The following is a 26806-nucleotide window of genomic DNA, read 5'->3' on the forward strand; positions in this document are numbered from 1 at the left end:
AACGTGCCCTGAGGCGGGCTCTTAGTGGGTCTGGAGGGAGGCCAGGAGGCTGTCCTGCCGAACCAGAGCCCCACACAGGGACCGTGGTGGCAGCGATACCCGGAGGTGGCAGAGTGGAACAGCCCCTTCAGGTCAGCATACTGGGAAGGGGTGGACAGCTAGCAGACGCAGGCCTGGCCCGCCACACCCTCCCTGAAAACCACGGCCCAGCATAGGTCTCTCCAATGTTTTCCACAGAACAGGATTCATTCAGCTGCTTAAAAAAAAAAAAGTTCTTGTTTTCCTTCAGTAAAGCGTGTGACCCCTTTGTTGCATTGACAGTCACAGTTGCCTTCGTGGCAAGTTTTAATTTATTAATGGAAAAAACTTATTGTTCACTTTCAGTCTTCTTGCTCCTCCAAAGCCTTTTTGTGAATTACATCTCTTTTGTGGGTCAAAGACTCGTCACCATATTGTCACCCCTGGGATGATTCTGATGATTCCTAGCCCAGCTGCATGTTTGATTTGAACCTTTATTGTCATGGTTTTCCTTGCCAGCCGGTCTCTCTGAAGGAAGGCGCCTGTCCCACTAGTCCCTCCTAGGTATGTTCTTTTGCAGAGTGACTGGGCAGGATCACAGGGCCAACTGAAGCCAAGCAGAATGAGGGCTATCTGGAAGGGAAACTTTCAGAAGATCCATCATCAGCCACCTTCAACTCATGAAAGCGGGGGGGGGGGGGTAGGAAATAAATGCAAATAGATACAGTTAACAAATCTTTTCATTAGGGAAAAATAAATCAGTTTTTGCATTTAACTCAAAAGAGTTTCTGGCTCAAAAGAACTTCTTGACGAGCGGTTCCTCAGTGGAACAGGTTTCCTCCTGGGCAGGTGGTGGGCTCTCCTTCCTTGGAGGCTTTTAAACAGAGGCTAGATGGCCATCTGATAGCAATGCTGATCCTGTGAACTTAGGGGGAGGTATATGTAAAGTTCCTGCATTGTGCAGGAGGTTGGACTAGATGACCCTGGAGGTCCCTTCCAACTCTATGGCCGATTTCGCACTAGAGCTTTAATCCTGATTTAACTTTGTCCCCAAACTGACTTTCTACACTAAAACCATAGAATCATAGAGTCATAAAGTTGGTTTCTCTGACTCTATGATTCTAGTGTAGAAAGTCAGTTTGGGGATAGAGTTAAACCAGGATTAAAGCTCTAGTGCGAAATCAGCCATAGGCTGATTTCGTGATTCTATGAAATGAATGGCACTGGGGCTTTCTGGGCAGTTTCCCAGTTAAGAAAAAGAAGATATTAGATTTATATTCTGCCCTTCAATCCGAATCTCAGAGTCTCAGAGCGACTCACAATCTCCTTTATCTTACTCCCTCACAACAGACATCCTGTAAGGCCGAGAGAGCTCTCACAGCAGCTGCGCTTGAATCTGATAGTGTTGTGTTCACTGTATGTGTGAAATGCTAGGGTTGCGAGACTGGCATAAGGCTTTGCTCCGGTTCAGTCACGAGACTTCTTGAGTGGGATCAAAAGAAGTTTAATGATGAGACTTAAAGCAAACATTACATGGCAAGTGAACACCAGTCCAAGTCTTTCCAGACTGGGGCATAATCAAAAGTTACCCGCTATTATAGAAGAGGGGGCAACACAGGCCCATAGCTACGGGGGGGGGGGGGGGGGCGGCCACTTTATTTAAAACCCCTTCCCTTTGTAGGGCGCCTCCATTGGAGAGCCTCAAGGATCTGAGGGAAAGGGAGGGGGAGAGAGAGAGCGCAAGCCAGAGAGCGAGGGGAGGAGGAGGAGGAGGAAGAGAGGTGAGCAAGGAACCAGAAAGTGAAAGTAAAATTTTCCCAGCTTTGGAAAGTTCCTATTTGTTAGCATTCAGAGTTTACTTGAATTGAAGTTTGTATTTTGGTATAATTTTTGATGCAATTGCGAAACAGATGTTGCTGCAGTTAATGTTCAATTGCTATGAAATCTCTTACTTTGACAAATATTTTTTTCAGTTAAGACTTGTGTTGCTATAGAGTGGAACATTTTATTAAGCCTTGCATTCATGCAACATGACCTATTCATTTTTAACTTGTGGTTATATTTAAATGGTGGTCAGAGAAATTGACAAATATTGGTCGGGGAATGTCAGGGAAATGAAAAATAAAATTTCAGTGGCAACCCTATAAAGTTAGTATCCTATGGAATCTCAACTGGGTTACATTTAAAACAAACTTGTTAATAGGCAAGGATAATAATACCAGGGGAATAATATCAGCAATGCAAATGTTAATCAGAAAACAGCAGCCATCAAATGGACCTTGTCAGGGACTTGTTCCTGACAGGTGGGGTCTGGAGATCTCCCAGAATTACAGCCGATCTCTGGAAAACCGAGACCACTTCCTCTGGAGGAAATGGCCGCTTCAGAGGGTGGATGCTCTTGCTCCTCCACAAACCCTGCCCTTCCCAGGCTCCTCCCCTACCACAAATCTCCAGAAGTTTCCCAACGCAGATTTGGCAACCCTAGCAAACAGCCAGGTATGGGCCTTGCGCCAAATTTGGGTTTTTTAGCCCCTGTGTGACCCAGAGTGTTGGACTGGACAGGCTGTTGGCCTGATCCAACATGGCTTCTCTTATGTTCTTATGTGACACAGAGTGTTGGACTGGAGGGGCCACTGGCCTGATCCAACATGGCTTCTCTTATGTTCTTATGTGACCCGGAGTGTTGGACTGGATGGGCCATTGGCCTGATCCAACAGGGCTTCTCTTATGTTCTTATGTGACACAGAGTGTTGGACTGGATGGGCTACTGGCCTGATCCAACATGGCTTCTCTTATGTTCTTATGTGACCCGGAGTGTTGGACTGGATGGGCCACTGGCCTGATCCAACATGGCTTCTCTTATGTTCTTATGTGACACAGAGTGTTGGACTGGAGGGGCCACTGGCCTGATCCAACATGGCTTCTCTTATGTTCTTATGTGACCCGGAGTGTTGGACTGGACGGGCTGTTGGCCTGATCCAACATGGCTTCTCTTATTTATTTATTTTTAATAGAAAAGCTTTATTGGTATAAAGTTCAAGGTACAAAGGTGGTAGTACATCAGCAGATGCATAACATATACCAATATATAGTGAGGAAGTGGATACATACGATGTTAACCATTAAAAAACTAATTACAACAGTAGTTGGCATGACATTACTTCTCTTATGTTCTTATGTGACACAGAGTGTTGGACTGGATGGGCCATTGGCCTGATCCAACATGGCTTCTCTTATGTTCTTATGTGACCCAGAGTGTTCGACTGGACGGGCTGTTGGCCTGATCCAACATGGTTTCTCTTATGTTCTTATGTGACCCAGAGTGTTGGACTGGACAGGCTGTTGGCCTGATCCAACAGGGCTTCTCTTATGTTCTTATGTGACCCAGAGTGTTCGACTGGACGGGCTGTTGGCCTGATCCAACAGGGCTTCTCTTATGTTCTTATGTGACCCAGAGTGTTGGACTGGACGGGCTGTTGGCCTGATCCAACAGGGCTTCTCTTATGTTCTTATTCCAGCCTCTCTTCCGATTAAACTGAGGACCAAATTCTTGCTTGTCAATCCCCTGCCCAAGAGCTGCTATTTCTCACACATAGGAATGTTGTCAGTTTGTCCAGTCAGGTGTGAGGATAGCTGAAGTCCCCTTATTAGAATATTTTCTGATTTGGCTGCTGCTGACTTTTCACTGCAACACAAGATTACCACCACTGTGTTCTTTTAGAAATGCCAGCATGGTGCAGTGCGGGGATAGACTGTCCCCAGTACTATACTGGAGACCAGTCCTACGAGGAAAGGCTGAAGGAGCTGGGTATGTTTAGCCTGGAGAGGAGACAACTCAGAGGTGATCTGATTATCATTTTAGAGAGCCAGTTTGGTATAGTGGTTAAGTGTGTGGACTCTTATCTGGGAGAACCAGGTTTGATTCCCCACTTCTCCACTTACAGCTTCTGGAATGGCCTTGGGTTGGCCACAGCTATCACAGGAGTTGTCCTTGAAAGGGCAGCTGCTGGGAGAGCTCTCTCAGCCCCACTCACCTCACAGGGTGTCTGTTGTGGGGGAGGAAGAGAGCCAGTTTGGTGTAGTGGTTAAGTGTGTGGACTCTTATCTGGGAGAACCAGGTTTGATTCCTCACTTCTCCACTTACAGCTTCTGGAATGGCCTTGGGTTGGCCACAGCTATCACAGGAGTTGTCCTTGAAAGGGCAGCTGCTGTGAGAACTCTCTCAGCCCCACCCACCTCACAGGGTGTCTGTTGTGGGGGGAGAAGATATAGGAGATTGTAAGCCGCTCTGAGTCTCTGAGGGTGGGGTATAAATCTGCAGTCTTCTGCATCTTTAGCTACTTAAAGGGCTGTCCTATAGAGGATGGTGCAGAGTTATTTTCTGTTGCCGCAGAAGGTCAGACTAGAACCAACGGGTTGAAATTAAATCAAAAGAGTTTCCAGCTAAACATTGGAAAGAACTTCCTGATAGTGAGAACAGTTCTTCAGTGGAACAGGCTTCCTCCTTGGGAGGTGGTGGGCCCTCCTTCCTTGGAGGTTTTTAAACAGAGGCTTGATGATGGCCATCTGACAGCAATGCTGATTCTGTGAACTTCAGCACATCGTGAGAAAGAGAACAGGAAGGGTTGCATCAGTGCTTAATTCTTGTGGTCCTTTCTTACATGCACAGGGAAATGTTGTTGGCCACTCTGGGGTCAGGCAGCAATTTTTCTGCAAACCAGTTTTGCCAGGGATCCTGGAGGGTTTTTAAAAACAACAACAAAAACAACTGTTGTTGTTGTTGTGCCACCTTCAGGGCACAGATGAGGTTGTCACCGGGTGTGTGGGTGGGAGGTATTTGTGAATTTCCTGCATTGTGCATGGGGAGGTGGACTAAATGACCTGGAGGTCCCTTTCAACTCTATGGATCTATATTACTGTCACCAGAGAGACAGGTTTTCTGACTGTGATTTATACATCACTTTCCATGTCAAGAGCCTGCAATCTAGAATTTTGGTAATTCCCCAGCAGTTTATGGAAAGATGGTTTGTGGAATCTTTGGAACTGCTGCATGCTTGGTGGAAATATTAGTTGTGAATTAGTATGGGCCAGTTGGTGTAGTGGTTAAGTGTGTGGACTGTTATCTGGGAGAACCGGGTTTGAGTCCCCACTCCTCCACTTGCACTGCTGGAATGGCCTTGGGTCAGCCAGAGCTCTGGCAGAGGTTGTCCTCAAAAGGGCAGCTGCTGTGAGAGCCCTCTCAGCCCCACCCACCTCACAAGGTGTCTGTTGTTGGGGAGGAAGGTAAAGGAGATTGTGAGCTGCTTTGAGACTCTGGGATTCGGAGTGGAGGGTGGGATATAAATCCAATATCATCATCATCTTCTTCTTGAAAGACGGAGCCGGTCAGAAAAGTTGTACAAAAGAAATGTCACTATGTTTCCGGTAGCAATTTCTGGGCAAGCTGACCGACACATCTGGCAGCTGCCCAAATGAGGTCAAGCGAAGGCTGACCCCCCAAGTGCCCTGACACCAAGAGGCAGACAAGATCTTTGAAGCTTCCTAGGATGGCTGAGCTGTTTAAAATAACGTCTTGAAAGACAGACCCACAAAGCAGAACCCCTCCCTCGCATGCGGAGAAAGACACTCGGTGGCAGTGGCCTCACCGGAACAATGGAATGAGGAGGAGGACCTTCTGATTCTCTCATCCTTGTCACAATCCTGAGTAGCTTCTGATTCTCTGGCTGTGCAGCATGAGATAGATGGATCCATGATGTCCTAAAAGCTGAAGTTGTCCTCAGTGGCATGGAGCCTGGGGCACTGATGCACCTCATGCCTTTTAACTTGTGGACAGTGGCTTCAAATGGAGAGAAACTGAGCCCAGACCAGTAAAGATCCAGACTGGCTGCTGTCTTTTGCACCGGCCGAAGCTTTGGATTATCTTCAAGGGCAGCTCCATTTGCTCATGGAGAGAATCCCAGAGACACCAGTCAACACTGTCAATGCCACACAGAGCACTCCCCTGAATGTTGTGGTTGAAAGAATTAGCCAGAAGCCATGTGAGATGGCTAGAAGTGGACAACAACATAGAAAGTGCTGTGGAGGCACCACTCAAGCTACCCACTATAAAGCTTATAAACACAAACAGATTTTAAGAATCCCTGATCTTACCCGTGCATTGGCTTTGCTGGGCCTTTTGAGGATAAATACTTTTAAACTGTTGTGGATGGAGTCTTATTCAGAATGGCTTGACTGTTTCTATTGCCCTGACTGGCAACATATGGGATACCAAATACTATTGATTCAGACAAAGGTAATGCATTCCTCTTGGGAGAAGAGTTTCCCAACTGCAGCCTCATTTGAGCCAGCATCATTCTGTCTCCAAGGCCGATGAACAAGCACAGTGAAGGGTACCGGCTGTGCACGTCCACTGAACAGGGCTGTAGGAGGCCGACTCCTGTCACTCAACATGTTCCTCTTTGCCTCAGGGTGGGATCCAGCTGGAATGAGTTTCGTAAGGGTCGTCATTGCAGCATCCCAGCTTGGACCTTGCAAGAGACCAGGACTGAACAAAGAAAAGGTGTTTTATTTTGCTTTGGCTTATTATATTCACAGCAGACTGCGTATGCCCTGAGCTATGAAACTAGATTGCCATGTGTTCCTATTTATTTATGCAATTCAGCTTATTGGCTGCCCTTCCCTATGAACAGGGTTCAGGGCTGCTTACATCAGGAAAAAAAATACAATAAATAGTACAAGTAAAGCAGCATTAAAATATTAAGCATCAATAATAAAACAATATGCAGTCCAAGATGGCAATAAAATATGTATTTGCAGGAGTCACAGGAGTTGGACCTGCCTCATGCACCACCTGGAATGCTGATGGACAGGTCTGGAGATGTCCAATGGCCAGTTGCGTGGGTACATACATAGGCTCAGCTGAGAAGTACCAACCGCTTCCTCCCAGACTAAACCTCCTGCTCCATTTCTAGATGCTGATTCCACTGTTGACTGGAGTTTACAGGGGAGCCTGTATCTCATCACCTCTGGCCTTGACCAACCACAACAGGGGAGGGACGGTGGCTCAGTGGTAGAGCATCTGCTTGGGAAGCAGAAGGTCCCAGGTTCAGTCCCTGGCATCTCCAAAAAAGGGTCCAGGCAAATAGGTGTGAAAAACCTCAGCTTGAGACCCTGGAGAGCCGCTGCCAGTCTGAGAAGACAATACTGACTTTGATGGACCAAGGGTCTGATTCAGTAGAAGGCAGCTTCATATGTTCATGTTCAACTGGAAGCGAGGATGGGGCTTCATAGCACTCAGGATCCTGTCAGCCTCATCCTGAGAGAGTCAGCTGAAATGGTTATCATTGACTGGACCTGAAGACAGCCATGGGGCCTTCAGTTCCCATCCTGTATCAATAGTGGGCAGGAGTTCCTGGTAGAATGACAAGACCTTATTCACCAAATGACTCGCAGAGGCCTCAGTGCTGATTGCCAAATGACTAGCTTTTTGCATTCTCTGAGGAAGGGAAGTTAATGATCTAATTATTCTAGATAATTGATCTGGGCAGGACCTAACGGATGCAATGGAGGCCACATGGAAATCCTTCTTTGTGGCTTTCACTGCCACCTCATAGGATTTCATAAATGTTCTATAAGACATTCTTATCACTTCCTCAGCAGTCTGCTGCCAAACTAGCTCTCGCCATCTCAGCTCTCGTTTCATCTTCATAGCTCCACAGAGTTAGTTTGGTAGAGGAGCAAAGAGGGCATTGGGGAGTGATTTCATTGATGGCTTTAGAGAGGTGGGTTCTCTATCAGCACATCTCTCAAGTTGCCAGCGGGCACTGGATCCCACAGAGCATTCTGGAAACCAATTGGATCCATCAGTCTAATCAGCTTGCTGCCTTAGGGAGGGGTTGGGGCACTTCGGGGCAAAGGGCCCAGATCATGGCACTGCATCAATGGCATCTAAGTCCACATTTATCCCCATCACAAAGATCAAACCGAGAGTGTGGCCTGCTTGAAGTGTGGGGCCTGATACAAACTGAGAGAGTCCCAGCGCTGCCAGGTCCGTAGCCTTTGAGGAGGCACTGAAGTCTCCAAGAAATCAGAGTCTGGGAGACTCCAAGACCCAGCCTGCAACCACCCCCAACAGGCTCAGCAGGGCATCTATCTGCAGGTGTGCTAGGCGGTCTCTACACCAGCCAGATATCTGAACCCACTTCAGAGCCCCAGGCCAGACCGGCACAATCAATGCAGGTGCTCTTTGGTGCAGGGAGTGGCCTGAAGGAGAAAGGCTCCTGGATGAGCATCACAAAGCACCCCCCTCAGTCCTGATTAAGGACTGAGAAACCTGAGTGGGGGGGGGGGGTTCTTTCAAAGTGACCATCTAGCCCTCTCTCGCCCAGGTCTCAGTCACACATGCCAGATTCACTTTCTGTGCCACAAAATAACTTCATAGAGTTGGTGTATTATTATTAATGGGCCTGCTGAAGTCTATAGACCAGTTGTGAGATCGCTGGGCTCTGCCTGGACTGGGTTGGCCACTGCCACTTAAATCAGCACCACAGGGATGTCCTGGCAAAGTACCTCTGCTACTCCCCCTCCCACCGCCAGGGTAGAAGTTCATGGGGAGACGTCGTGAGTGGTGGCTGGATGTCACATTTGCCCTGGTCCTTCACGGAAGAAGTGCTCAGGACTGTAGTCCGGTTTCTGCGCTGCATAAGAATATTTTAGGAAGATACAAGGAGGGGATTTGCACTCCCCCCTCCCCAAATGTTTGGTTTTTGTTGCCCTTTTGGATTTCTGATCATTGAAGACGGGGAAGGATGACAGCGTGAAACATTCTGCCTGGCTATTTTAGCCTATTCTGCTGTAAATAATGTTGATGTTGTTGAGAACAGGCCTCGGTTTGATCTTTGTGATGGGGATAAATGTGGACTTAGATGCCATTGATGCAGTGCCATGATCTGGGCCCTTTGCCCCAAAGTGCCCCAACCCCTCGATACTCAGGCAGCAAGCTGATTAGACTGATGGATCCAATTGGTTTCCAGAATGCTCTGTGGGATCCAGTGCCCGCTGGCAACTTGAGAGATGTGCTGGCAGAGGACTGGACTACCCACCTCTCTAAAGCAGGGCAGGGAGGGAGCTGGTGGGGGTGAACCCCAAAGGTGCTTTGCGTCAGGGAAGGTTTGTGTGTGTCCACAGCCTCTTCCACAGTCAGGTTTCTGAATGGACTTACTTAGAAGCAGGGCTTTTTTTTGTAGAAAAAGCACAGTGGGAATTCATTTGCATATTAGGCCACACACCCTGATGTCCCCATTGTTTCACACAGAGTTTTTTGTAGACAAAGCCCAGTAGGAGCTCATTTGCATATTAGACCACTCCCCTGATGTCCTCATTGTTTCACAGAGCCTTTTTTTGTAGAAAAAGCCCAGGAGGACTTTGCATACAGGCCACAACCCCTGCATTCCTGTGTGTTCCCGCTCAAGAAAAGCCCTGCTTAGAAGGACACTTCTCCTGCTGCTTGGAAAGTTTGAATGTCAGGTTGCAGCCAAAGGAAGCCAGGGCCATTTTGGACTTTTGCTTGTTTGTTCGTTTGCTTTTGTGTGTTGTTTGCGTCTCTGTTCATTGCTGTTTATTATTCTTTGGGAGATTTAAGACTGTCTTATGCCATTTACGTGTTATGTATTAATTCTACACAATCAATGCAAAAATAACATGACAGAGAATTTGGCACAAGGAAAGGGGGAAATGGTTCTGAAATAAACATTTGCAAGTTTGAGCCTGACAAGTGAGAAATGGAATCAAAATGGCTTTCAAAATTTCAGCCGGAGTCACTGTCATTGCCCCCTCCAGCCCCCTTCCCCTGCCCAGGATGGGAAGAGATGGGGATCTGCCCTTTTTGGCTTACCTCATGATGCACACTCTGATTTTCCTAGTCTTCCACAATAAAAATCCAGTTGCAAAGTGTGTGTTACTTAGTGTGTGTGAACACGTCCAATGTGAACCATGAGAGCAGCACCCACCAGGGCAGTAGCACATCAGTGACTCTGAGAGAGAGAGCCCAGCCAGTCCCGCCTGGCTCTCATCAGGTGGCCGCTCAGTTTTGACATTTTGCTGAAACCACTGGTCACCCCCAGGCCAATCTTGCCCCCCCTCACCTTGGCTGTCTTCCAAGGCCAGCTGGGGAGTGGGCAGGCTGGGACCCGAGGGAAGAAGGGCCTCTGGTGAGCTTGGCCAAACTGTGCCACGTACTGAGGGGTTTGTGGGGAGAAGGAGGCGGCTGCAGTGAGGAAAGGCTTCCTCCCTCTAGAGCCACCAAGTCCAGCTTCCAAGCCTGGGAGGCTTCAGAGAGGCTTGTGAGAGATTATTGAGTCAACGGCATAGCTGGGATGCCTGTAGATCCCTCCCCCCCCCCCCGCAGCAGGCTCACCTTGCTCCTTCCCCCTCCCCAGATGCCAGCCTGGTCCCCCCCTCTGGACAGCGGGGTTGGTCCCACCAACTAACCAGGCCTGCTTGTTTCTGCCTCGACAGGATCATCCGAACCAAAGTTCAGCAGCCCTTCCACCCAACCCCAGATGGGAGCGGAACCGGAGTCTCGGCGGCACCCGGACACACTATAGGTAAGAGGAAACCTGAGAGGTGGAGGTGGGTGGGGGGGTCTGATGTGCGCAGCCAAGCCCAGGAACAGCAGGCTGAGGTGCGAGAGGAGGAAGGGGAAGCTCTCCTGTGTCTGTCCACAGCACCTGGTTGGAGGGGCAGCCTTACTCTTCCCACCTTGAGGGGCGAGTGGTTGGGGGTCAGTCTCAACCTTATCATCGCCTAGGCAGGTGCAAAGCCCTGGTGAGTGAAGGGGATGACGGGAGGTTCCCACAACTCAGGCAAACCAGGAGAATATCACAAATAGGTTTTACCAACAAGAATTGCTAGAATGGATATCCGTTTGTAAAATGTGTGACATACAGAAAGAGTCTAATTTGATTCTGCTGCCCCAGCCCCAGAGGATTCTTAGCCCTAGAGGAGGGGTAATCCCAGTCTGAGGTCTGATTTGCCAATCTCCAGCTGGGGCCTGGAGCTCTCCCCAAATTCCATCTGATCTCCTGAGGGCAAGATCCTCAGTCCCCCCTGGAGGAAAAGGGGCCTCTGGGGGTCACCTCTTTGTGCTTGTGCTCCCCTCCCCCCAGACTCCCCCCTCCCAAGACAGATCAGGGACCTGTGTCATAAAGACATTAATCTCCCCCCCCCCCCTGTGCAGAGTGGTAAAGCTGCAGTACTGCAGTTGGAGCCCTCTGCTCACGACCTGAGTTCGATCCCAGCAGAAGCTGGTTCAGCGTTCCACTCCAGGTTGACTCAGCCTTCCATCCTTTCGAGGTCAGTAAAATGAGTCCCCAGCTTGCTGGAGGGAAAGTGTAGATGACTGGGGAAGGCAATGGCAAACCACCCTGTAAAGAGTCTGCCGTGAAAACATTGTGAAAGCAACGTCACCCCAGAGTCAAAAAATGACTGGTGCTTGCACAGGGGACTACCTTTACCTTTTACCATGTGAAGAAAAGGAGGGGTCTGTCTGCTACCTTCTTACCATAAAGCATCCCTTTATGTTAAGGGGGGGGGGGTGAGCTCCCCAGAACCCAAAGAGAGAGAAGACCCCTGGGACTGCTCTGAAGCCCTGTAGTGCTCCACTGCCGCTTTGGGTAGGTTTCCCAAGGATTCCTGGACTGGAAGCACGTTCTATCTAGGCCACTAGGGCGGGGGGGGGGGGGGAGATCACTCCTTCCTCCAGAGGTGATGGGCAAGGGCAGATCCAGTCGCTCCCTGTCTCCTTGGCTGGGTGGCCCCTTCCTGTGAAGGTCCGTCCCCTCTTGGCTCATCCAGTTGATTCCCTGGAGGTCTGGGGGGGGCAGAGTTTGGGGGAGGGAGCTCAGTCCAACGCAAGGGCACAGACCCTCCACAGCCCAAAGCTGCCATTTTCTCCAGAGGATCAATTATAATTCCAGGAGGTCTCCAGGCCCACCTGGAGGTTGGCAACCTGGTGCCCTTTCCTTCCCACTCCTGTGTTTGAAGCCTTGGTGTGATGAGCTGTCCTCTGGCCCCTCTCCTCCTCAATAACAGAATGTAAAATGAAGAACCCGGGGTGGGGGTGGGGAGGTCTCCTAACCTCCCAGGATGCCACAGTGCAGTGGACACCTCCAAAGGAAGTCTGGAGTGCTAGCAGGGGGCCAAAAGGTTAAAAAAAAAGTTATAGATAATGAAAAGTTATATGTTTTTTGAATCTCTCCAAACAGCATTCCATTTTGGGTCTTTTAGTAAGACCCATATTGTCTTACAAGTGTTAACAGAGACCGATTTCTCACTGAGCTTGTTCCGGCCTTGGAGCCCTTTCCCCCCTGGCACTTCTGTCCAATTTCACACAAGCTTCCCCGGGGCTGCGACTTGCCCTGCCTCTTTCCCACCTCTGAAAACCAATTTCTGCTTGCCGTGGGAAAGAGGCAGGGCAAGTCGCAGCTTGTGCAAAAGTGGACAGAAGCGTCAAGGGGAAAAGGGCTCAGAGACCAGAACAAGCCCAGTGGGAAATCAGTCAGAGACTTGGTTGTATGTTGAAATTTGTCCCATTTGACCTCTGAAGAAGGCCTCTGCAGGCCGAAACACATCAGGTCATATATGGTTCTTTTCATGTGCATTTGTCACTTTGATGGTTTCATGAGGCTTTATTTGGGCCCCTACAAGGTTTTTACATGTTCCTGTAATAAACACATGTATCTTTGTCTATAATTATTGATGTCTTTCCCTTCTGGCCCCTTATGCAGGGCCGTGGCCAGAAAATTTTTGGTGGGGGGGCCCAGGGGAAAAATTTAGGTGAAGGGGCCCCCCGCTCTGGCAGCCCCCACTCTCTCTGCTGCTGTTGCTTTGGCGACCCCCAATCTCCCCACTACTCCATCAGCCCTCCCCCTCCCTCTCTTTCTCCCTCCCACCCACCTGGTAAAGCGCCAGCTCCCAGGGCTCTTTCAAGGAGGTCCCCACCCTCCTCCACAGCACCTCCCCCTCCCTCCCTCTCACTCACACACCTGGTAAAGTGCCGACTCTCGACTCCGGGCTCTTTCAAAGAGCCCCCCCCCCAGCCGCCGACCAGCAGGAAAAGTGACGCTGAGGCCAGCGGCTTCTCCGTTGGCTTTCTGGCACTCTCAGCATGTTCAGTGCTGGGGCTTCCCGTTGCCGGCACTCCAGCGCTGAACATGCTGAGAGTGCTGGAAAGTCGACAGAGAAGCCGCTGGCCTCAGCGCTGCTTTTCCCGCTGGTCGGCAGCTGGCGGGGAGCTCTTTGAAAGAGCCCCGAGCTGGCACTTTACCGGGTGGGTGGGAGGGAGGGGTTAACAGAGTGGTGGGAAGATCAGGGCTGCCAAAGCAGCGGCGGCAGAGAGAGTGGGGCCGCGAGAGTGGCGGGGTGAGGGGGCGAGCAATGGAGGGGCCATATAGCTGGAAGGGGGGATTGGGTGGAGGGGCCTATTCCCCCTGCCCCCCATGACTACGGGCCTGCCCTTGTGTGCACTCGAACTTTCCTTTGGAGGCTTTTGCATGACTGGTTTAGTTTCTCTGCTTGTCTCTCTGCGGTTGCCATCGCAGATGCCCAAACGCTAGCTGGGGCTTCAGGGTTGGGTGGGGGACCCAAACAATTCCTAGGGAAAACCAGTTGTGGCTGGAACACTGCAACAAGTACAGTTTATCCACACTCCCGCCCCTTGTAGTTCTTGCATAATGAAGCAGCAGTCTCCAAGGCTGACAGATCTGGCTTGAGAAACACCTGAAGATCTGTGGGTGGAGCCTGTAAGAGGGCAGGGCTTGGAGAGGGGAAGGACCTCCATCGAGTATAATGTTGTGGAGATCACCCTCCAAAACTGCCATTTCCCCTAGGAGAACTGATCATCTGGAGACATATAGGGTAGCCAACTTCAGCCTGGCAAATTTCTGGAGATTTGAGCATTGCTATCTGGAAAAGGTGCTGTTTGGGGAGGAAAGAGAGCTAGGTGGGGTTCTGATATCATTCTAGGGCATCCTGTTTCTCCTGCCACAGAGTCCACGCTCTTAAACTGCCTTTTTCCTCCAGGGGAGCTGCTCTGTGCAGTCTGGCAAGCACTTATGATTCCAGGAGAACTCCAGCCCCCAAGGCTTTTTGTGTCCCAGGAACTCCTTTGCATGATAGGCCACACACCCCTGATGTAGCCAATCCTCCAAGAGCTTACAGGGCTCTTAGCGCAGGGCCTGCTGTAAGCTCCAGGAGGACTGGCTGCATCAGGGGGGTGTGGCCTAAGAGGCAAAGGAGGTCCTGCTACACAAAAAGCCCTAGTGCCAGCCCCACTTGGTGGTGACAGCCCTACCAGAGACATATTAGCCCCCAACTTCTACTCCCATTTCTATTTTTTTTTAATGTTTTGATAACTTTTTCTTCTCATTTGTATGGGAAAGATGGCTTTCTTTTCTGGCTGAAATTATAGTTTTCCTTCTTACATAAAAAAAAGCCCACAGTCAAATGTGCTCGGTTCAAAGCAATGAGCCTTTCCAAAGCAGGCCCCCTGACTGATAGAATTTGAGCTTGTCTATTCTTATAGCCACCTTGTCGTGACTCAGAGCAGCAGAGAGGTCACAGGTCTTATATTTGAAGAAGTGCCTGTTCTTTCAAAGATCCAGAGGAGTGAGCCATATTAGTCTGTTGCTGCAGAATAGTAAAGAGGCCAGTAGCACCTTTGAGAATAACATGTTTTATTGTAGCATAAGCTTTTGAGAAACACAGCTCTCGTCGTTGGATGCGTGAAGGGTATGTAGAAACTGGCCAGAGATATAGAGGTGGTCAGGGGAGGGTGGGGGAGTGGATGCAGGGAGTGAGGGTCACGTAGATGCAACACAGTTGCAAAAGTCATAGAAAAGGTAGAATGCGCCATCCAGGCTTCCTTCAACTGATGAATCTGAATGGAATACCTGGAAGGGAAAGGCAGGTACTTCTGGTAATGAGAAACCACCCAAAGTCCCCCTAAATTCTGACTGAGTCATATTTGCATATGAACTCCAATTTAGCAGCTTCCCATTGGATTTTGTTTTTGAAATGTTTCTGTTGAACTATGATGACCCTTATGTCTTTGATGGAATGTCTTGGTAGACTGAAGTGTTCTCCTACTGGTTTCTGGATATTGCCAATTTTCATGTCAGATTTGTTTCCATTTATTCTTTTGCATAAAAGTTAGATGCATAGAAGTCCAGTAAGATGTAAGATCCAGTAAGATGCATAGAAGTCCAGTGAGGTCAGAGAATTAGATACCCTTCTAGAAATGCTTTGGGTCGAAATAGAGGGCCCCAAAGGAAATTTAACTATGGGAGTTTGTTATCGCCCACCAAATCAAAATATAGAGGACGATTATAATATGATGGAAGGATTAAAGATAGTGGCTAAACGTAAAAACTGTGTCACAATAAGTGATTTTAACTACCCGCAGATTGTTTGCGTCAATATGTGTTCTGGTCGAGAGAAAGAGATTGAGTTTCTAGACGCTCTCAATTGTGCTATGGAGCAGATGGTCACAGAACCTACCTGGGGTGGGGTGATCCTGGATTTGGTCCTAAGTAATGCCCAAGACCTGGTGAGAGATGTAAAAGTGATTGCACTGCTTGGGAGCAGTGACCATAAAGTTATTGATTTCACCAGTTGTATAAATAGGGAGTTGCCCCAAAAGACCAGCACAACCACTTTTAAGGAGAGGAGGCAGCTGAGAGGTGATATGATCACCATCTTCAAGTACTTGAAGGGCTGTCATATAGAGGAGTTCACACAATACAAGAACTCGTGGGCATTCAATGAAATTGCTGAGCAGTAGGGTTAAAACAGATATAAGGAAGTACTTCTTCACCCAAAGGGTGATTAACATGTGGAATTCACTGCTACAGGAGGTGGCGACGGCTACAAGCATAGATAGCTTCAAGAAGGGAATGAATAAGCATATGGAGCAGAGGTCCATCAGTGGCTATTAGCCACAGCATATTATTGGAACTGTCTGGGGCAGTGATGCTCTGTATTCTTGGTGCTGCGGGGGAGAGGCAAAGTGGAAGGGCTTCTAGCCCCACTTGTGAACCTCCTTTTTTTTGGCCACTGTGTGACGCAGAGTGTTGGACTGGATGGGCCACTGGCCTGATCCAACATGGCTTCTCTTATGTTCTTATGGTTTATCCTATGTAGAGAGCAGAGGGGCATTGTTGGCACATGAGAACATACCACCTATAGATCTCTGGACAGCTGTGACATACCCTCTGTTCATCTGATGAAGAGAGCTGTGTTTCTCAAAAGCTTCTGCTACAATAAAATTTGTTAGTCTCAAAGGTGGTACTGGACTTTTTACTATTTTAACTATTATTTATAGTTACGCAGTAGCTTGATTTCTTAAATCCTTAAGTTATCTCACACTGTCCCTTTCCACCATGGGCACCTTCACTGGTATAACTGTTGATATTTTGCAGTGGTCTGGTTGACAGCTGTAAGCTGAAAAGCTAATCAGTTATTTGTATATCAGTCGACAGTCTTGAAAGATGATGCCTTGCTACAGGTGCCAGGCCACCTGAGAGGACACACTGTGTGGCCAGTTCTGTACTAGACCTTCTATCCTGGTTCAGCCCTGTCCCCAAATTGATTTTCTACATTAGAATAAAAGAACCATAAACTCATTGAGTTGGTTTCTGTGATTCCGTGATTCAAGTGTAGAATGTCAGTCTGAGGACAGAGCTGAACCAGGATTAAAGGTCTAGTGCGGAATTGACCACAATTGTAGGATGGAAAAGGCCTGTCCAGCTGGTATCCATGTTAGAAAAAGGGGTCTGGGAATCACATCCTTAAAATAGCTCTGTTGATGTCTCCTGCAAAGCATGCGAGAGAGCATCAGTTAGCTTTTACACCGTGCAGACCCATCATGATGCGGCCCATCTGGCCCCCACTGAGAGTATTACATGGAGGTTCAGGGGGCTTTGGATTGCTATTAATTAGAGTGCTCTGAGCCAAAGGAGAAGATGGTTGAAAAGGCAGGATCCCAGGATGCCAACTGGCCAGGGAGAAAAATGCCTTGTCCTTGTGATAGAAGTTGGCAGCTGAAGCTTTTCTTAGAATCATATAGTTGAAGGGGACTTCCAGGGTCATCTAGTCCAATGCCCTGCACAGTGCAAGAAATTCACAAATATCTCTCCCACACACATACATCCCCAGTGACCCCTAGTCTATACTCAGAAGATGGCAAAAACCTCCAGGATCCTTTGCCAAACTGGCCTGGAGAAAAATGGCTGACTGACCCCAAAGTGTCAAAAGGGCCACAAGAACGAAGCACTGGTGCAGCCCTTCCTTCTCATGATCTGCCCAATTCACAGGATCTTCATTGCTGTCAGATGGCCATCCAGCCTCTGCTTAAAACCTCCAAGGAAGGAGAGCTCCCCCCACAGCCAGGAAGCCTGTTCCACTGAGGAACCACTCTGTTGGGTGCTTCCTTATGTTTAGCTGGAAACTTTTTAAATTTAATTTCAGCCCATTGGTTCTGGTGTGACCTTCTGGGGCAAAAGAAAACAATTCCACACCATCCTCTATATGACAGCCTTCAAGTACTTGAAGATGGTGATCGCATCACCTCTCAGTCATCTCCTCTCCAGGCTAAACATACCCATTTCCTTCAGCCTTTCCTCATAGGACTTGGTCTCCAGACCCCTCACCATCTTCTTCGCCCTGCTCTGGACACGTTCCAGCTTGTCTAGGTAAAAAAGGTAGTCCCCTGTGCAAGCACCAGTCATTTCTGACTCTGGGGTGACGTCGCATCACGACATTTTCCCGGCAGACTTTTTACGGGGTGGTTTGCCATTGCCTTCCCCAGTCATCTACACTTTCCCCCCAGCAAGCTGGGTGCACATTTTACTGACCTCGGAAGGATGGAAGGCTGTGTCAACCTTGAGCCGGATACCTGAATCCAGCTTCTGCTGGGATCAAACTCAGGTTGTGAGCAGAGAGCTTGGACTGCAGTACTGCAGCTTTACCACTCTGTGCCACAGGGCTCCTTCCAGCTTGTCTATATCCTTCTTAAATTGTAGTGCCTAAAACTGAACACAATACTCTAGGTGAGATCTAATCAGAGCAGAGTAACTCTGTATGATCTTTGTATGATCACTTTGTATGATCTGGACACTATATACTTCTGTTGATACAGTCCAAAATTGAATTTGCCTTCTTACCCCCACCATTGTTCCCTGCCATTCCTCCCTCTCTCTGGTACACTTCAGTACCCTGCAAGTGGGAAAACAAGCACTGCTTCTTTCCTCCACCATCGTTCCCTGCCATTCCTCCCTCTCTCTATACACTTCAGTACCCTGCAAGTGGGAAAACGGGCACTGCTTCTTACCCCCACCATCATTTCCTGCCATTCCTCCCTCTCTCTATACACTTCAGTACCCTGCAAGAGGGAAAACAGGCACTGCTTCTTACCCCCACCATCATTCCCTGCCATTCTTCCCTCTCTCTGTACACTTCAGTACTCTGCAACTGGGAAAACAAGTACTGTTTCTTACCTCCACCATCGTTCCCTGCCATTCCTCCCTCTCTCTGCACACTTCAGGTGCGCAGCATATTTTCCGCCAAAACCAGAGGCACAGAGGTCCTCCTGCTGCCCCTCTCCATTCTTGTGTCTCTGTAAGGATTTCAGTTGTGCTGGGTCTGGGGTTGCCAACTCAGGTCAGAAATTCCTGGGAAGGGGAAGGACCTTGGTGGGGCACGATGCTATCGGTTCCACCCTCTGAAGCTGCCATTCTCGCCTGGGAACCAATCTCTGTTGCCTTGGCCAAAAGTTGTAATTCCAGGAGACCAGCGTGCCCCAGGAGACCAGCGTGCCGAGACCTGGAGGTTGGCAGCCCACTGCCAAATGTCTCCTGATAAATCAGAAGGGCAGCAAAAGGGCAAGAGGAAGTGAGCAGAGACCCTGAGCCTTTCTGGGACACTCCCTGTGTTGGGTGGCTTTGCAGAGTCCAAGGCTAAGAGGCCAGTTTGGCCGGGCAAATTCCCCTTGGCCGCTACCTGGGAATCAGGGACTGGGCATCTCCCTTCCTCCCTCTCATTTCTCACCACTGAGCGGAGGTGCTGCCCTGGCTGACAGCAGGCCATAAAATGGGTGGTCAGGAGGGCCAAAGACAGACTCAGTCAGTGCAGATTTCAAGAGCCAGGCTGGAAACTGCTGAGAGCTGCCCATGGAGAAGATCACAAACACCTTTGGAAACATTCTGCATTAAAGTGAGGTCTTGGAGACAAAGGTGACTTTTCTGCCTGGACTACAATCTATGAGAATGTGTGAGTAGGGCGCGCCAGAGGCAGCTGCAGCCTCCAGTGACCCTCCTTCACAGACACTGTTGGACACCAGAGGTTTTGCTTCACAGCACCGGCCTTTGGTAGGTACCAACTCAGAGGAGAGGTCCAGTTCAGAGCTTCTGTTATTCCTGTCAGCGTTGGCAACTGTAGAGTCTTCTCTGCAGGGTTCCATTTTGGGTGCTGCCTGAAGTCTGGGTTTGACTGTGGGTGCACTGTTAATATTATGGGGTACTTCTCTCCCTTATTTCCCCCCCCCTCTGCAAACCTAGGTGTTCCCCTGAATTTGCCCACTGGTCTCTTGGCCCCACTGGCCACCAGCAGAAAAACAAATTAAAAATGATTATCAGATGACAGCATTACATCACTTCCTGGGAAACCCCAGATGGGATGTCATGTCACTCTAGGAATCACTGTGAACTCCGTGGCTTTATTCTAGCACGTCGAGCGACATGATGAAATGGCATCACCTGACAGTGCTTCCTCCATGTTGCAGTCCCCCTGACTCCTCTGCTTTGACTCGGTAGGGGGGCTTGGAGGGCCTACCTACACAGGACACTGTTTCCTTGTCAGCCTAGGTCCCCCACTGGGCTGGATGGAGTGCAAGCTTCTCCCCATCCCAGCTTCCAGGCCCCACAGGGCTCTTTGCACCAGCAGGAGCAAAAAAGTAGTGGTCAGGTGTGGCCGGGGTGGGTGGGGGGTGGATACTGTATGGCTGAAACCTTTCCCCTAATACCCCGGTGCCAGTCCGAATTAGACCCATACGTATCTGAATTTTAAAAAAAATGGTGGAAAGCTCCACTCACAAAATTCTCCACATCCTCTTTTGGGTATGGTTGCCAGCCTCCAGGTGGGGCCTGGAGATCTTCCAGTATTACAGGTGACAGAGGCCAGTTCCCCAGGGGCGGGGCTCTGTGGCTCTATTCTGCTGAGTTGTCTCCCTTGCCAAAACCTCATCCTCCTCAGGCTCCGTCCCCAAAATCTCCAGGAATTTCCCAACCTGAAGTTGGCAGCTTGGCCAGTGAAGGTTTGAGAACATGCACTGGCTGAAAGAAGAGGTCCTTCTGCCCTCTGTTGGCATGGCACTCACCACACTCTCAATATCTTTATACCATTAGTTTGAGGAAATGTACAGGGCTCCCCTCAGGTTTAAGTACCATTTCCTATTCTGTGAGGTGCAGCCAGTTGTCTGTTTTAGCTGTTTAAAGGGCTTCTGTCCAATCACTTATTGGAATCCTCTCCTTCCTCCATTTTTCTCTCTCTTTCCCTGCCTCCCTCCCCCTCTCTTGCACATACTCACACAAACTTGTACATTGAGCTTTGCTGCCAAAATGCCACCTAAGACAAATGCATGCAACTCTCCCATGAGGAGAAGGGTGGGGGCTAGGCTAGGGGCTTGCACTCTTTCCTTTTTGCCCACTGAAGGGAAGTGAGGAGCCTGGGCGGCCTGGCTGGGGCATTCTCCAAGAGGAGGGGAGGTTTTGTGTGGTCTTGGCTTGCCTGCCTTGGGAGTCCTCTCTGATCAGGGACAGGACCACCAGCTGCTTGGGCCTTGTCTGTAGCTGGGACAGGCCAGGCATGCCGTGGAAGAGCAGGTCCCTCTTAGGAAGGAAAGTCTAGGGAGTCTCGTGTTCGAGTCTAGCGGCTGCTGTCCTTATGGGCCTTTCTCCCTTTTCATTTTGTCCAGTTCCCAGTACAGCATCCCCTCCTGTCTCGAGCGCCTCCAATGATCCAGTGGGTTCCTACTCCATTAACGGGATTCTGGGGATTCCTCGGTCGAATGGTGAGAAGAGGAAACGTGATGAAGGTAGGGGGAGGGAGGGGCTCCTCCCCCCTTGTTCTTGTCTCTTTTGTCCCCTGCTCTGTTCTCTCTTCCCCTCTGCCCCCTTCGCCCCCAGTCCCCCCCCCCTCTGCCTCCTCCTCTGCCCCAGAGAGCTCTGCTTCTGGACCGACTGAGGCTTGCAGACCCTTGCATGGTGGGAGATTAGTTAAGGAGAGTAGGCAGCAAAACTCACAGCTGGGACGCCTGAGATGACAAGCTGTTTGGCAGGCAAAGCAGCCTCTTCCTTTCCAGGAGCAAATTCTGCCTTCTCTTTGTTGGGGGGCAGGGGGGGACAGGCTCCCCTCGCTTGGCAGGCAGAGCACTGAGCTGGCAGGCAGGGAGCCCTGGAAGATACACCCATCCTAGATGCTTCTTGCCCGTTGTTGTATTTGAAGCCAGACGTAGTATTGTAGTATCGTTTCCGTTGGGACACACGCATACACCACCCCCCAGAGGGGAAGAGTTAGGGAGGAGGGGCTGGGGCCTTCCTGCCCCTCTTGGAAGGATTTTCTTTTTTCAAAACCACCGGCTGCCTCTAATGTGGGCCATGCATCCCAAAAGCACCCCTTGGCTGTCAGGGACTGTGGGGGGCATCAGTGGGCCTGCAAATGGAGACTGGGGACCAAAAGTGCAGCACTGGGGGTGGGGAGAGAGGATTTGCTTTCCAAATGCATGCATTTTGAACCAGAAGCCTTCTATGAAGTGCTGGGTTGTATAAGTAAGAATTACAGGCACCTGAAGGCCCTCAAGCACCATGGTGATATCCAGGCCTCAGATTCAGCAGGAGCTCATAGGAGTGCAGCTCCTGAATCTTTCTGAGGGTTCCCCCTCTTCCACCCCACCTCCCTTGTCCACTGAACAGCAGGTGCAGCTGCATAACAATCCCTGGATTAGGAGAGCTCCAGGTAAGCGATGCCTGCTTGGGCTGGCTGGTTCTCTAGCCAGCCCAAGCAGGCCTCGCTTGCGGGGCTCTCCTTTCTTGCATCGTGTTGCCTTTGGCTGGGGTGGTAGCATATGCTAATGAATTATGCTAATGAGCTCCACCACATATTTTTCTACAAAACGACCCCTGGTAATATCTGAGAGGTGTCAGGCAGCTGGGCCGTCATCTGTCTCACCCAACGTAGCCACTATAGCCCATGCAACAGTCACCTCCAGGCTGGATTACTGTAACTCGTTCCATGTGGCCTGCCCTTGAGGCTGACCCAGAAACTCTAGCTGGTGCAGAATGCAGCAGTCCAGGTCCTCACGGGGCCTGCGCACACCGCTCACTTCTCCCCCATGCTCGGGGAACTGGATTGGCTCTCAGTGTCATTTAATTTAATTTAATTTAATTTTTAGATTTATACCTTGCCCTATCCCGCAAGCGGGCTCAGGGTGGCTTACAACAATACGGCAGAGAAGTCAAGCCAGGCATTTGGCTGAGATGTCCTGTCCTGACACTGCCCCTTCTGGGTGATAGCAGCACCTTTAGGAGCTGATGCCATCTTGGTTTTTAGGGGACTGTAATGTTCTTAATTGCTTATTTAATTCAATTTTATTTGTTATTACTGTTTTATAACTTACTGTGAACCACCCTGAGCCTAGCTTCGGGAAGGGCAGTCAAGAATTCAATTAAAATAAATTAAATAAATAAATTATGCGTGTAGCAAGAGCAGTGGAGGCAGGCCATGCCCAGGCAAGGCTCGGGGTGGGGGGAGATCCTCAGATATGCAGGGGGAGAAATTGCTTTGTAAATTAATAGAAAAGCCAATAGTCTCCCACCCCCATGGCAGTGACCTGGTGAGAACAGAACCGCAGGATCTGGAGACGAAGGGACCTGGGCCTCAGGTCCCCTTCCCCGGCTCGGCTCTGCTCTGGTGGTCTCAACAGATGTGCCCCCCCCCCCAGTCCCGAGCACAGCTCTCTGGCATCCTTGGGCTGGGTCAGATCAGGAGAGTGAGGGAGCCTGCCGCACCTTTCCTGGCCAGAAATGGAGGATCCCATCTTGGCCCCATATCAAGAGCAGCTCCCCTGGCCCATGGCTGGTGGTGGGGCGGGAGGGAGGCACGCCAGCTCCTGCTCTGAACGGAGCCAGAGGACACCTCAGAAATATTCTAAGCATGGACCTCGCAGAGCACTTTTGGTCTACAGGAGCAGGGCAGACGTGCGATGTAGGGTTGCCAACTGCTGGCTGGGGGTTGCTGGAGGTTTGGGGCAGAGCCTGAGGAGGGCAGGGCTTGGAGAAGGGGGGGCTCCCACAGAACATAGGGGCCCACAAAGCCCAACCTCCAAAGCTGCCGTTTTCTTCAGGAGAACTGATCTCTCTCTCTAGGGAAGCTACTGTAATTCTATGACACTACCTGGAGGTTGGCAGCCCTGTAAGGGACGTGAGATGATGGGTCCTTAGAGACTAGGAGACAATTAAGGGGGAAATTAGAAGAGAAAAAAGAGCACCCCGAGAGCCTATAGATCTTGTTGAGACAGATATGGGGCTGTGGTGTGCAATCCCCCTGGCACTGATTCCCCTTTCCTGATGCTGCCTTGTGAGTTCCGGGCCTTCTTCCGGCCCCACCCAAGGCCACAGAAACGCTCGGGGGACCTGCGTAGTTGGGGAAATCCCTCAGCTGCCAGGAAGGGTTAGTGCCCCCCAAACATTGGGGAGAGACAGGGGCTGCCAACTCCTGGCTGGGAAATTCCTGGAGAGTTGGGGGGTGGAGCCTGGGAGGGGAGGGACCCCACAGGGAGTCCCCCTCCAAAGCAGCCGCTTTCTCCTGGGGGAGTGATCCTGCCTGGAGGCTAGCAGCCGTAGCAGCCGAGAGGCCAGGGCTCTCTCTTTTTTAAAGCAGGAATGCACAGGAACGCAGTCCCAGCTGGCTTGGTGTCAGGGGGTGTGGCCTAATATGCAAAGGAGTCCCTGCTGGGCTTTTTCCTGTGAGAGTCAGGTGAGGAGGGGAAACAAAAGGAAAGAGGTGAGGGAGGGAAACTCCCTTGCTCAAGCCCAGAAGAGCCTGGAGGATCTGGAAAGAGACATTCTGATGGGGAGGAGGAAATTCCCCAATCACTCCTCCCCCATCACTCCTCCCAAGTCCCCAGCTGGCAGCAGTCATTTAAGGTACCATTTCTGTTCACTGGAGGGGATATGCTCATGTGCACTTGCCCCAGTGTTTTGTCACATTCTGCCACTGTGATTTATCCCGCAGCTTGCCTGCGTGTGCCAGGATCGACCGTGAGGCCAAAGAGCAAGCCCTGGGGGAAGGGAGATGTTCCCTGCTCTTGGCCAGGGGCAAATGGTGCTCCTCAGATGCAGGCCGCTCCATTCACGGTAACAGCAGAGAGCGGGGGAAGGAAGGGAGAGCATCTTATGCCCACAGTACATGTCACAGACTTTGAGGTGCCACACAGGGCCAGCGCACCCATTAGGTGACCTTAGGCAGTTGCCTAGGGTATAGCCCGGGGGGGCCAAATTGGGTGCCCCCTGGGAGAGTGGGGGCTGTCCCCTCCCTCCCAAGTGATCTAAATCACGGGGAGGGCGCCCAGGACCAGTCACCCAGGAAAGGCCCCACCAATCAGGTGAACGGCAGGGCCTTTCAATGGCCCAGGAGGCCAGCGCCTGCTCCTGGGCACTCTCCCGAAGCAGCCGAGGTGGCCTCCCCCTCCACTGAAAGAGCCAGCTGGCCGGCAGCAAGGGGAGTGGCCACTCCTCCCATGCAGGAGCAGAGGAGGCCTTCAGGCTGCAGCAGAGGTGCTTAAAGGCCACCCCCACCAGCAATTCAAATTGAGCAGCCACTGCCCTTCCCACGTGATTTAAACACCCCGCCAAACAGCTGGTCAGCGGGCTCTTTCAATGCGGGGGAGGCCAGCCCGGCTGCTTCTGCTGGTGCTCCTGTGAGATTGGGAGAGCACCCAGGAGCAGAGACCGGCCTCCCGGGCAATTTAAAGACCCCGCCGATCAGCTGATTGGCGGGACCTTTCCCAAGTGTGGGAAGGGCTATGTTTGCTCCTGGGCACCCTCCCGTGTGAGTGAAATCTCCTGGGAGGGAGGGGGAAGCCCTCACCCTCTCAGCCTAGGGTGCCAGCAAGCCTGGCACCTGTCCTGGTGCGACAAGGTTCTTACTCCAGCGGATAAAGCAGCTGCCCTTCTGGGAATGAATACGGTTTTGTAATTATTGATATCCTCTTCCCTTCCTGAGCTGTGGCCTTGAGGAGTAAGGAATGGCTCTCCATAAGGAGAAGGCCAGGTTGTCATCGGGAGCAGAGTGGGGGCTCTGGCTTGCAGGTGGGAGAGAGGCCCCAAATCCCTCACAAGAGCAGCACAGCCTCAGTTCAGGGAAGTCCACCCAAGGCTTTAAGCGGCCCAGTTTCCCAACCTTCAGAATTGCTGCCTCCCCCAATCACGAAATGAGCTCCAGAAGCTTTGGCACACTTCTGGCCCTCAGGCCAAATGTAATTAAGACAAAGCGCAGGAAATAATGTCTGCAAAGCTCAGCCTTGATTGAGTCAAGTGGCTCAGTGGGGAAAGATTTAAGTAAGACAACATCATTTCAAGCCCCCCCCCCCCCCGGGGGAATGCAAACCCCCTGCCAGAAATACATAATTGCACTGCTACCTGAGGCCTTTTCCACGAACACCTCCAGAACGGACGTGGATTCAGACTGCTGCAGATGGGAACCCCCCTGGGCGTCCTTCTCAGGCACGTCGTGTTTTCACTGCCAACTTCCAGATGAGTCCTGGAAATCTCCTGGAATTACAGCTGATCCCCAGAGGACAGGACCCTGGAGAAAATGTCTGCTCTGGAGGGTAGACGCTGTGGCAATGCACCCATTTGGAGGCCCCTCCCCTAGGGTTGCCAGCCTCCAGGTGGGGCCTGGAGATCTCCTGCTTTGACAACTGATCTCCAGCTGGCAGAGAGCAGCTCCCCTGGAGAAAATGGCGGCTTTGAAGGGTGGACTCTGTGGCATTGCATCAGGGTTGCCAGCCTCCAGGTGCGGCCTGGAGATCTCCAGCTTTGACAACTGATCTCCAGCTGGCAGAGAGCAGCTTCCCTGGAGAAAATGGCGGCTTTGAAGGGGGGACTCTGTGGCATTGCATCAGGGTTGCCAGCCTCCAGGTGCGGCCTGGAGATCTCCAGTTTTGACAACTGATCTCCAGCTGGCAGAGAGCAGCTTCCCTGGAGAAAATGGCGGCTTTGAAGGGGGGACTCTGTGGCATTGTAACATGCTGAGGCCCCTCCCCTCCCCAAATCCCACCCTCCCTAGGCTCCACCCCCAAAGCTTCCCCACCCTGGAGTTGGCACCTCTGGCCTGTACAATCACATACTAGTAAGTATCCAGTACTGGGTGGGGCCTGAAAGCCAGAAATATCTAAAACTTCTCAGATTCTACACTGTTTTAACCCCACTTGGATGAGTTGTCTCTGTGAGGCCCCGACAGTTCCATCCGGTTCTTTAGTGGCCTCCCTCCACAGACCCTTTTCAGAGACCCAGCACTGGTGGCCCTGTGGGGGAGACACAGCCTCTGCTTTCCTGACCTCCAGACCTCATTCATGAGTTACCATATTTGAAAAAATTGAAAGCAACCGTTGTTAAACTAAAAGCAATAACTCTTCTGTCTCTAGATACGGAGGGGTAGCTGCGTTCACCTGAGGCAA

At 50.7% G+C, this 26806-nt stretch overlaps 1 protein-coding gene across 1 annotated transcript in view; it reads left to right on the plus strand.

Moving 5' to 3' along the window:
• The window catches only part of PAX2 (paired box 2), a gene marked incomplete at its 5' end in the record, with an annotated part of 159516 nt that overhangs the window by 37910 nt on the left and 94800 nt on the right, over window positions 1-26806 (plus strand). The window contains 2 exons of the mRNA XM_060240963.1: window positions 10534-10622; window positions 21044-21163. Of these exons, the coding sequence (XP_060096946.1) occupies window positions 10534-10622; window positions 21044-21163 (209 nt within the window). The remainder of the gene's footprint in view (window positions 1-10533; window positions 10623-21043; window positions 21164-26806) is intronic.

This window comes from Heteronotia binoei, chromosome 6 (assembly GCF_032191835.1).
Source record: "Heteronotia binoei isolate CCM8104 ecotype False Entrance Well chromosome 6, APGP_CSIRO_Hbin_v1, whole genome shotgun sequence".
NCBI classification, from domain to species: domain Eukaryota; kingdom Metazoa; phylum Chordata; class Lepidosauria; order Squamata; family Gekkonidae; genus Heteronotia; species Heteronotia binoei.